General features: G+C 41.5%; 1 protein-coding gene across 2 annotated transcripts in view; it reads right to left on the bottom strand.

The window, feature by feature from the left end:
• Positions 1–404: 404 nt before the first annotated feature.
• LOC146553795 (ephrin type-A receptor 3-like) overlaps positions 405–12,159 on the bottom strand; it is a 79,114-nt gene continuing 67,359 nt past the window's right edge. The window contains exons 14-19 of one of the 2 annotated variants that reach the window (XM_085255625.1): positions 10,586–10,647; positions 7,790–7,999; positions 6,232–6,381; positions 5,847–6,040; positions 4,836–4,976; positions 405–4,655 (exon numbers count right to left, since the gene is read on the bottom strand). In XM_085255625.1, coding sequence (XP_085111751.1) covers positions 4,556–4,655; positions 4,836–4,976; positions 5,847–6,040; positions 6,232–6,381; positions 7,790–7,999; positions 10,586–10,647 — 857 coding nt within the window. In that variant the 3' untranslated portion in view covers positions 405–4,555. The remainder of the gene's footprint in view (positions 4,656–4,835; positions 4,977–5,846; positions 6,041–6,231; positions 6,382–7,789; positions 8,000–10,585; positions 10,648–12,159) is intronic. The other variant, XM_085255626.1, reaches the window with a different exon arrangement.

The following is a 12,159-nucleotide window of genomic DNA, read 5'->3' as shown; positions in this document are numbered from 1 at the left end:
GCAGTGTTCACATCAGCAAGCATCTACTGTAATGGGACTCACTATCAGTATATATATCAGCCTCGATAGTGTAGTGATAGCAACATTACTGTCATTACTGTCAACACATACAAGGCCAAGGCTGAGAATATGGAATTAATGGAATACCAGCCGACCCAATGAGATGCGTTTTATGCGATACGTGACAACTATAAATGAACCGAAAGCCATCATCTACACCTGCCCAGAAGCACCTAGTAGCTCAGTTCAATAAGTAAAATAAAACGTTAGATGAATGCTGGGACTATATTTTTTTTGTATATATAATATTTGTAAGTTTTTTTCAATCTTCTCTGGGATCTTCTCTCTGAGGGAGCAAGACAAGCAGGAAATGTGTTGAAGAAAAAGACACTGCAGGCTTCAGGTGAGAAATTAGAAATATTAGCATATTTATTACAGCGACATGAAAGACATTAAAATGCCTACACCCTTTACAACAAGCAACGCAGAGGAAATTGGCATGGGGACAAATAAGCCTTGTATGATGGCCAAACAAAGAGAGAGAGGAGGACAAAGAGGGAGATAGAGTGCTAAAAGTCTCAGATGAGAATCACTCATTAACATTTACGATACAGACTTTGTGGAGAATGGATACAAACACTGTATTTAAGTTCAAGCAAACCAGCCCACATAGCTAACCTTGACATGGTGAAAAGTGATAAAAACCAGGGAGTTCAGAGTAGAAACCAAAATGGTTTCTTCTAAAGTGAGAGTGCTGATGAATAAGTGGGTCAAAAAGAGGACAATGTCAACAATTCACCATTATTTTGCAGGCAGTAACATAATGTTAAAAATGCAAGAGGAATTTGGCACTTATAAAGAAAAGAACTGAAAGCCAATCATATTCATAATTTGCAAATAAATAACAACACTGTGATTTTCCCCGTCCACTTTTACAGGTCTTCATGTGTGACGGTTCTAATAGTATCTACTTAAAGGTATGGAAGTTATGATGGTACAGTTTGAGGGGGCCTCTGGGATGTTATAAAACCAGGGTGTTAATGTGAGGTTACCTTAAGAACACAGATAAATACACTTTACTCTCAATATCCCCTGTATAGGGCAACAAAACAGAAAAATAGCTCAGAAAATAAGGCATCTAAAAGGCCAGCGGTCACGGGTAGTCCGCTAGAGTGAAATCATAGAGTTAGCAAGAGTAGAATGAACAGTTTCAAACTCTGAATTTGCATCTGCGGCTTATGCTGAAAAAAGCAGAACAGTTTGTCACGCCTCTATTTTACTAGTACTAAAACATTGGGGCCGAACAACACAATTAAAAAAGCAACTTTTCACTGGCAGCAGAGTGGCTCAGATTTTATAACTATCAGGCCTGTCTGGATTTCCCTTCTAGCATGGTGCATGTTACTAATTATATTTTTGAAACGTTAGACAAACGTAGGTTTCTACTTCAGAATAACAATATGCTAAATTACAACCACCAGGGGCACATTTTATCTGTTGTAGATAACTAATCAATTAAATTTACAGGTTTAGTCAGAGGCGGTACAAAAAATGAAGATAGCTTCTGGGTCCGAAAAGGACTTTAAATCTACATTCTATTTATTGGCCACTGGGGTTGATACTGGTGGTTGCAAAAACACTTCCAGTCTTGTAGGAGTTGATAGAAAAATGTCACTCTGCTCTAACCTCAGGGGACAGTTTCCTCAGTATGAGGAACGGTGACTCATTTGAAGGCATACTGAATACAATGAATAGCATAATTCATTATTATTATTCAGAATATGATCACTGGCTAATGACATGTGATTGACAAGCCATTAGCAAATGAGAGTGTGGTTTTCCCTCATTAAATCCAGTTTAAAAATGCCAAGATGATGATGAGGTAAACACACACCTTGGGGCTTCAAAGCAGAACTTCACGCACAAAAGTATGTAAGCACATTGGCTACGTCCATCTTTTATACCGTCTATCGCCTTAGCTAAGGTCTCTCTTGGCTAACTGAGTTTCCAGGTGACTTCCAAAGCCACATGTACTGATTGGACATATACATGTACTGGATTTAAAATACCCTGTAACTCCAGAAAATAAAGAAATTTAGTAAGTAAAAGATGTACTTCTTAGCCTTTGAAGTAAAGTCTTGTTACAAAGCTAATAGATAAGCTAACAGTCACAGCTCACTTACATTAGTTCCGACAAACATGCTGCAGAAACCATTTCTTACACTTTTACTCTTTTGCTCTTGACTTTAGGGAAGCAGCATTACCCTTCATACTCTTCACCCTCTAAAAATACTCTTATACCATGCAAACTACTGCAGCATGTATAGAAATGCAATGCTTGACAAGTCTGCTAAGCTCAGCTATCATTTCTAGGGTAAGGAGAGAGCAAATGTTCAATCTGTGATATCAGATCCAAGTTTAAATGGAGGATTTTTCGTGTTAGACTTTTCGTCCTTCCCTCTCCTGAACAAGCATCTTTTTAAAATTGTGTTGTATGCAGTCCAAGGTCAAAAAAGTGCATGTAACGACTCTTTAAGGTGGATATGCAAATGAAGCCAGTGTATCAATAAAGAAAGTCCATTCTACTCATCCTAACGCTATAGTAGAAACTGCAGTCACTCTCACCTGTCAATAAAAGCTGAAGCTTTGCACCATGCTACATTCCTTTGTTCAGACCAACGTATCACCTTCACCTCTGTATGACCCACCCCTGAACGAGAACTTCAGAAATCTCTTTTTCACAATAAAAGTACATCATAGTCATCATCATTGTTATCATTACAAACATTCTAACATTGGAAATCAACACTGTACATATTTTACACTATGATACAATCATATATTCTGTACTTTATGCCACTGTTGGTCCTATGGAGTACCACAAATATTAAAACTGGGTGCAGAAATACACTAAAAGCGGGTTCAGTGCCATTATTACAGTGTACACAAAGAGGGTCCCTTCATATATTACTGTATAATTATTGTGATAGTTATTGTGATAAGCTGCAGTTTCCTTCTAATACAGAAAAAAATGCTTCTTTAGGTTATGGGTATTTCTTTTTAAATAAGGGTGTTGAAAATGACAGATACCAGGGAAGTGATAGAATACAACACGCACAAATCATCTTTCTTTTTTTTAAAGTCAAATTTACCCTCTTGTGGTGGCACCGCTGAAAGTCAACACTGCTTCTATTTCATTTTGCTGAAAAAGGGTCCAATGCTTCTTTTCATCAAGCAGACTATTTGGAAAACACAAACCACTGTAATTATTCTAACTGGCCTTGTGTAACCATCCAGCCACGGGAACTGATGAAAGAAAACCATAGAGTTGGAATGGTGGGTCGTTATTTAGATGAACATTTCAAAGTTACTGTACATGGCACAACACTGGAAAAACAAGTCATACGTCCTTAACAGTGTCAAGTCTGTCACGACATCTGTCCTGACATCTGTCTGCATCAACTTTGCTCTTCACAAAACACTATAAACCTCTTAACATACCTGAAATACTGGAAGGCAAACTTCTGGGCTGAAGTGTTTGCAACAACACCATACTATAACACCTGTGATAGACTGCTGTTTGGAAAAGACGACGGAAGAGTAACATTTTCTCTGTGCTAACTGCACCGTAGCTGTTTCTGCTGTATTCTCTGCTGTTAGTTAGGTTGTACTGTAAATGCAAGAGTACTTGCAAACATGCACTGGGTATAGTTTTTATGGAAGTGTGTCTGGGAGCAGTCACTAAGGAAGCCCTGGTCTTGGTCCAATACACTATTTAAAAACGAATCATAGTTCCATCCTATGTGAGCTAGCAAATCTATATCCCTCTCTATCCCTAAAGGTCCAGTTTTTCAGTTCCCCTCTCCCCAAACCCAAACATTCATTTCATTCAAAATCTTGGCTCATTCACTGGCTTTCTGTGTACAGAGAGCAATGCAAGGGGCCACACGCGTACTAAGTAATTACGTCTGTTAAGGTTGAGCCTATAAACCTCACCAACAATACAAACTTTAGGTCCATCTCTATGGTTGTGAGACACACAGCCCATATAAACATATATCTACACATGTACATACCATCTGACCCTTTTTAAACTCTTCAAGGTGAAAACTCAAAGCCAACAAAATGACAGAAAAAACAACTGTACACCTAACAGACAGTGATATTATATTCTAATTTGTTTTTTTGTCATTTCTTTTGTTTAAAGTCTTTTCCCCTCCTGTTTTGTTGAGTTGACACGGTGTGAAATGATCAGGGATGCTTCAGGTGCAGCCTTGCAGTTGGAAATGTGTCTCTTTGATGCTCCATAATGGTGACCGTATTGCTGGGACTCTGAGAGCTAAAGCCAGAAGTGCCCACCAAGGATGGTACAAATGGGGAAACTGCGAGAAGGTGAAGGAGGCAAACGTCCATGTCGTCTCCATCTTAATGTGTCTCAAAATCCAAGAAGGCCCAAGCACAGAGCTTACATCACAACTCTGTTGCTGTGGGGAAACTCTTAACAGGGGCATCCAGTTTGACTTTGTCTCCTCGTGTTTCTCTAATGTTGAAAGTGTTATACTTGGACGTGCGTCCCCTGGGTCTGCAGGCTCTGCACACTGGACAAAATCTTCTTCTGGTGGCCAGCCAGGGACACTCCCATCTTAGCCAGTTCACTAGATGGAAAACACCAAAAAATACAGGCAAAGTATTACGAAGCTATTTTGTTACGAAGAAAATGCATCTGTTTTACATTTAAAATACCAAGTTTCATGTCCAATTCACTGTCTTCACATTCAAATGACACCAAAGTAGATTGTGTTATTACTCATGCTGAAAATCCTGTAAGTCTGAACCTGACACTGATGTAAAGGATAGAGTCCAAGCTGACATATCCAGCACTGGAAAAGTTCTCCTTGTAGTGGCCCATCTTGATAGCATCTAACCACTCATCCACTGTATTAACACTGAACTCTGGCGTGGATGGGTCCTCCCTGCTGGGATTTAAAAAAAAAAACACAAATACAAATTCAATGAAGCTTTGGCCGGTTTATGGCTAGAAAAACAGTTTGTTGTCACTGCCGAAGTCAATAATTTGTGCGTAAAAATAAAAACTATTCGCATCAGTCTTGGTTCTGCCGACAGAATCATTATAATTCTGCAATGACCGCAGCACGACAGCCTCAAATCCCCGCTGAAAAGAAAAACATAAACTTTAAACCCAACCATTAGCGGGTAAGTATGATTAATGCTGCCCTCACCCCAGAGCAAGCTTGTGTGGTATTACTTATAAAACCCTTGACTTGTTTGCTTGCTTTTTTTTCTTATAAATTGTTAGAAATGATCTATTTGTCATTGCACACTCAAAGGTAACACAATCTTTTTTGCTAAAAGAACTTACAATATTCACTTACATAGTGCAGTATATGCTTTTGTGTAAGCCCGTGTAAGTCTTTTCGTCTTGTTACATAGTTCTCTGAGTCTGCTGTGTTCTGCATTTGTTTTTTTCTGTTGAGTATGTCGGAGTGGAAAGGGATTGGAACGTCTGCATGCTGTTTTCATTCTGAGGGTTAGCTAAATGCCTGAAGTTACAAAATGCAAATGCACAAATAATTATATTCAGTGGATGAGTGCAATATAACTGGGGATTAGGGGCATCTACACTGAATGTGAAACAAGCACGCGAGTCTGTATCAATACATTTCCATTTCATAAATACGGCTTTGTTTATAAAAGATAATAATGTTCTTTCATGTCACCTCATTTACTGCTTTGCACTTTGTACCTCTACTCTACAATTTAATCCAGGCGTGCCAAGATTTATCAGTGAAATTTGCAGTCATAATTCACATCTTTCTCTCACTGACCATGCTGAGCTGTTTGCCAGCTCTCTGAGACTGGCTGGGTTTCTGATGAGCTTGTCCAGGATTGTGACAATCTGTGCAAACTTTGGCCTGTCGCTTCGCCCCTTCTCCCAGCAATCCAGCATGAGCTGGTGCAACACCACAGGACAATCCATAGGAGCAGGAAGACGGTAGCCTTCGTCTATTGCTTTGATCACCTGCAGGGAGAGAGGTATCGAGTTCTGTGATCAGTACTATACAGGAAAAATGTAAAATGTGCAAACTTGTTGTTATAGATAGGAATTTTACTGAAGACTGAAAAAGTAGCTCTTTATCGCTGGCAGCACTGTGTAAGTGCACTAATTTGATTAACATCGAACCTGAGACCGTGTGTTTATGTGTGACTCACATCCTGGTTGGACATCTCCCAGTAGGGTCTCTCTCCATATGAAATCACCTCCCACATGACAATGCCGTAACTCCACACATCACTTGCTGAGGTAAACTTCCTGTAGGCTATTGCCTCTGGAGCTGTCCATCTGATGGGGATCTTCCCTCCCTGTAAATGGTCCCAGAGGCAGTCAGCATTTATTCACATACTGAATATCAGCCGCTCTGGGCCCACTGCATCGTGCTGCCAATAACAGAGTGAATACTTCAAGGCTGTTGTATTAGCGCTGTAATAAATCAAGATACAGCAGAGTACTGTAGAGGAGAGAAAACAAATTATAAAATGGTTGCTGCAAAGAAGCCTGGTGCAGTGCTGTTTTTAGGAACAGAGCAGGAGAGGTTATACACTAAGCAGCGCTCTGCTTTAATATGACAAGAGGGGTTAATGTTTGCTCCAGTGTTTGTTCTTATACTTGTCTTTCTTCTGTTATCTTTTTTTCCCTGCACCACCGCCCCTGCCTTTGTCGTCAATCCTCAGATCAAAAGGATTCATATAGCCCACTGTATACACACAATAGGCAGCAAGAGCTCTCGCTCTCTTTCACTCTGACACACACACACACAGACACATTGTACCTCTATAGGCTCCGTTCAGCTTTTTAACATGCGGCAGCTGCCTCTGCACCACCTAGCATCCCCCATCTCTGCTCGGTCAAAGTCAAATAAAAGGCAAAGCTTCCAAGTCACTCTGCACTGTACTTTTGTTTCCTCCACCTCTGTACACACCTACCGCACCCCTTTATCTCCCCCCTCCTAACTACGCTTACTCCATCCTTCTGCCACCTTCCCCCCTTTCTCTCGCTCTCTGTTCTCTTCCTGAATCATCTTCGTTTTCGGGCTCGACAACCCCCACCTACTCCCCCCTGCACCCCTCAGTGCCTGCAGCTCTCCATCTACGTCTCCTGACATCAGTAGGAGTTTGTGTGTGATTTCAATAGAGCAGTCAGCGGCTGATACACTCCTCCCAGGGCAATGCTAATGCCATATTAAAAATAACATCCAACCCTTCCTATGAATATGAATAATGTCATCTCCTTGTGGACATTTTAGATGAGTTACTACGCAGTGGTTTAACTTACTGACATTTAAGTTTCTCCATTCTCTCCGAGCGCAGTGAGAGGATGCTCTCGTTGCCAAAGACTGCTGTGATTTGACTTGACAGCATGGGTTTATGGTATTGGCTGTGAAAGCCTTTGTAGAACAATGTTCAAAACACACTTGCCCAATGCAGTATAGTGTGAAACCGTACATTCAAGACATTGTCTTTTTTCTTACTTATTAAAGCTTGAGCTTGCATCCTCGAAGAAAAGGGCCAGTGAGGTCAATGCTGAGAATACTGGGAATGTGGAGAGGCAGAGTGCCCACTTTGCATCTAAGACTGTATTCCGGTTGCACACCGTGCAGTAAAACTAATTTGAACTTCCTGAAAGTGGAAATCTCAATAGTGACGAGTGCATGAAAGCTTTCCGTCTACAGTGTTTTGCCTTAGCTGGCTCCACTGTGAGAGTGTGTCTTACCCTTGTAGTGTAGGCGGCCTCTGGGTCGTCCTCCAGAACTCGGCTCAGGCCAAAGTCGGACACCTTACACACCAGGTTGCTGTTCACCAGGATGTTTCGAGCTGCCAGGTCTCTGTGCACGTAGCTCATGTCTGACAGGTACTTCATACCTGAAGCGATACCACGGAGCATGCCGACGAGTTGGATCACCGTGAACTGGCCGTCATGTTTCTGGAAGGAAGACCAAAGAGAAAGGTTGATTGAATTGTGCCCAGTTCTAGTATTTCTGTCCTGGGACTCCACTAGAGAATCTTTACACGAGTCGCAGTTCAGCGTATCTTTATTCATCCTTGGTTTTCTTTTACTGGCCATTTATGCAACCATCAGTTTATCCACTGTTTTAGCTCTTAATGCCTTTAAAAGCCCACTTTCTTCTGATTGGTAGGCTTTGCTGAAACATTTGTTTTGGGGCAGCAGAAAACTGGTAGATCCATAATACTTGGATAATATTCCCAAAAGTAAAATTTAACACAATTTGTCAAACTTTGACAAATGGCAACTTTTTAATATCATCCCTTCATGTTTAAATAATACACCGTATTCATAATACAAGCAATGTGTTCAGTAAATTCCATTGCTTACCTGCTCATTGTAAATCATGACAGCCCCACACAGGCTTAAATGTCAACTGAAGTGGAAAACGTCTGCCGTCAGATTATATGAGTAAAATGTTATTCTGTGGTCACCAAATGACCAGTAAGTCCCAGGATTTGAGCTTCCGCAGTGTCAGCAAAACACACTTAGCAAATGTCCTGGTGTAAGGCTGTGAATCTCTTTTAGATCCAGCTAACCCCACAGTTTAACCTCCCTTTGGAGCATGACAAGCAAAAGATGGATGTCGCCTTCCAGGGATCAATGGAGGATCACATAGAAATCCAACTTGCAGAGGATTGGACCTGACAGAGGAGACAAAAGTTTCCTCTCAAACGCTGACCGCGTGCCCATGCAGAGCTCACTGGATTTCAGATTTGAGCTGTCTTTGGCAGAGAGTGGAGGCCGTTGATCGATGATGGTCCAGCTCACCTTCCTGTGCCAATTATTTCTGCCCTGGGCCAATGGTCCCCGTTAAAAAACCATTCATGTTATCAGTCACCCTCTCTCCTTTATATCAACTCTCCTTCCTCTGTCTCTTTGTTCTCTCCATCCATCTTTGTCTCTCCTCAAGACTGTGTCTCAGAGAGGGAGAAACTCTGTAATACTTTGACTCAGTCTCGATCTCTCCATCCATCTTCCTTCATCTTTCTGCATCTGTGCCTCCCCTACACCCTCTTCCTCTATCGTTTCTTTTCTCTCTCTCTCTCACTCCCTCCCTCGGCAGCTGTGGACTAAGTTAATTAGCTGGTGGTTTTGTGAGATGCTGATTGATTGGACTGTCTAACAAACCTACAGACTTCCTCTATCAATCTGCCCACCACGTTGCATTGCCAGTAAAGAGGAGGAAGAGTGGAGAGGACAGGGAAAGAGAGATGAGACAAATGCAGGCCAGAGAGGCTGACAATGAGATGAATGAAAGAGATGAGAGAAGCAAGAAGCGGGAATATTAGGCTAATTTGGGCATGTTATTTTATAATAATATATATTTTTTGTTACCTCAAAAAACAGAACAAAAAAATTAGGAACTTAATGGACCGTAAACTATAACCAACTATAAAGATGACTCCATGTTTATACTGCTCCCTGTGGACACGTTTAGGACCCTCGCTACAGTACATGCTCTCACACAAAACGTGTGGCTGTGTGTGGCAGTCACACTGTGCCTGAGCCATTTTTTTTTGCTTTTACTGTGTTTTGCTTCAGTTTGCTACCAGGATTGGTGTCTATTAAGCAATGGGTCTATCATCACAGCCTTAATGGCTCTGAGCACTGCAGTGAATTTACTGCCTGACAAACGACACTGAATCTAAATCTGTTCAGCTCGGTGTATGGAAACCGTGATTCAGCTAATTTACTACACAATCTTTACTACTTCTACTATATTTCTATTTTGTGCTTGTAGATATCACAATTTTAACATTTTCATAATGCTATCTTTGCCGTCTGAGTAGTTCATTAAAGTATTCAGTCGATTAAATAAAAATATTCACATAGAAATCTGTTACTTAAAGTTAAAACAGAAGCCACCGCTACAGTTTCATTGTTGTTTTTAATATATATCCTGACAGAGCAAAATGCACAAAAAGCAATATACTTTCTTTGTTTTATTGCCTACCAGTCAGCATTCGGATGCAGTTTTCCCCCCTGGAATATGGACTCTAAGTGCATTTCATTGACCGATTATCAAAAACTGTGTGAGGAAAACATTACCCATCTAAATGTTTCTGTTTGCTTTGCTTTTCCCCCCCAAATTGTTTGTGTTCGTGCTCATAACATGACTACAAACCCTTCTTAAATTCTCTATATATTGTAACCATGACGACAGTGATATTATCCTCCTTTAACTGTACCATTAAGTGAAAATGTGTCTTTTTTATTAAAAAAAATGTCAGGTGTTTCCCACCTTTTACCCGATAATAAAGAACATAATAATTTTAGATTCTGTACAACAAAAGCCTTTATAGATATTTTGTTGAAAACTACTTAAAATAATTCCACCAAAGTGTTGGTGGAATGAATTCTTCAGCTTTAAGAGATGAACAACAACTTAAAATTTCAATGTCTCTTCAGCTGGGACATCATTTTCTTTGTGGCATCTGTAAAGACTCGTGGCCCTGACCTTGGAAGAAAAGATGTATTCCTTCCAGCTGAGCCGTGACTCACCTTGAGGAAAGTGTCCAGAGATCCATTTTCCATGAACTCCGTTATGATCATCACTGGCTTACCTACAGAGGAACATTACAAGACAGCTGTTAGTAAGGCTGAGTTACAGCCGAGGACAGAGAGGAGGCAGAGTCCACAGCTGTGACCAGCCGTTCCCTCCGTCTCCGTCTCTCTCTAGGGGATAGCATGGCATGTCGTCATCAGTCACACTGACAGCTTCTAATCAGCCCTCTCCATAAACGCCAGGAGATAATTAGAATAGACCAATCCACCAGAATATGTGTGTGTGTGTGTGAGTGAGTTTAAGGGGGCCTCCTGAGATCTCATGAATACTAATCAGCCTCAAGGGAAGGGGGTTGTGTTGTTGGATCGCTGTGCACCTGCACCTGCATGAGTGTGTATGTGTGATGAAGGCGTGGGTTGACTGACAGGCCCTGTGCACTATGGTCCCCTGCATGGCATCTGGTGCGGCTTACAAATGATTAACAAAGTACCTGCAATCACATACACACCCATGCACGCACACACGAATACCAAAAACTGCAGTTGTCCGTGCTTTAAGGGGGTTCTCCCTTGGTACCACCCCCTACAGCCGAGCTTTGCCAATCACAAACAAACATACAATGTGCAGTTACAAATGACTGTGCGTATGTGTATGTAGGTGGGTGTGTGAGTAGCTTGTAAACATGATGAATAGGTCACGTTTCCCAAATCAGGCCTCAGAGATGTTGGGAAAAAAACCTAAGGGAAAGATAAATGAGGGAAAAAGTATTTTAAAAAGAGTCTTTCTTGCTTGTATGCATCGAAGTACTTAGCTCAAGTAAGCTCAAGAAAGACAAAAACCATTGGATCAGAGAAGATGGGGAATGATGGAAGGGTGGGGTCTGAAAGCAATGAGGAGACAGGAGGAAAAAGGAGGAAAGGAAAGTATGGATGAGCGAGAGAAGAGAACGATAAAGAAGAAGAAAGGGAAAGCAGGGGAGAAGAGACGAGAGGAGAGGCGGAGGGATGGTGGGAGGATGGGTCAAAAGCATGTCGTGAAAAGGCAGGAACAACACCACCGAGGCCTACAGTAAGATTGTAGGTAAAGACAGCAATACATCACCTTAAATGAATTCAGTATCTCACCACAGCAAACACACACACACACAAACAGAGTCGGCCGGTCTCTGGTGGTGGTGTCTTCTTTGACAGTAACATTAGTCTCAGGGATAAAAGTGAAAGAGAATTGGATTTTCTTCTGCTGGGGGTGAGGACTGCTGGTCACATTTATCTCCACACGGGGCCTGTGTTGTGTGTGGCCTGTCGCTGTGCTTGTGTGTGTGCGTGGGTGTGTGTGTGAGAGAGAGAGACAGAGAAAAGGAGAACTGAACTCAGGGGTGAGACAACTCAATGATGACTGTTTGATTTCAGCTCAGATCATAGGTGGAGAACGTATGCGTGCGTCTGCGCATGTAAACGCAGCACTGGCAATAATCTGATCCTGAATGATGACTGAAAGAAGCGCTGACTCTTCATACCGTTTTGTTTACCTGCACGAGATGTGTTTGTTTCAGTTTTTGCGAATACTTAAT

This window comes from Mchenga conophoros, linkage group LG18 (genome assembly GCF_057382185.1).
Source record: "Mchenga conophoros isolate Kocher_MC1m ecotype Shallow Benthic linkage group LG18, M_conophoros_male_GT1.1, whole genome shotgun sequence".
Lineage (NCBI taxonomy): Eukaryota > Metazoa > Chordata > Actinopteri > Cichliformes > Cichlidae > Mchenga > Mchenga conophoros.
The sequence above is the reverse complement of the archived record's forward strand: the minus strand, read 5'-3'. Positions and strand labels throughout refer to the sequence as shown.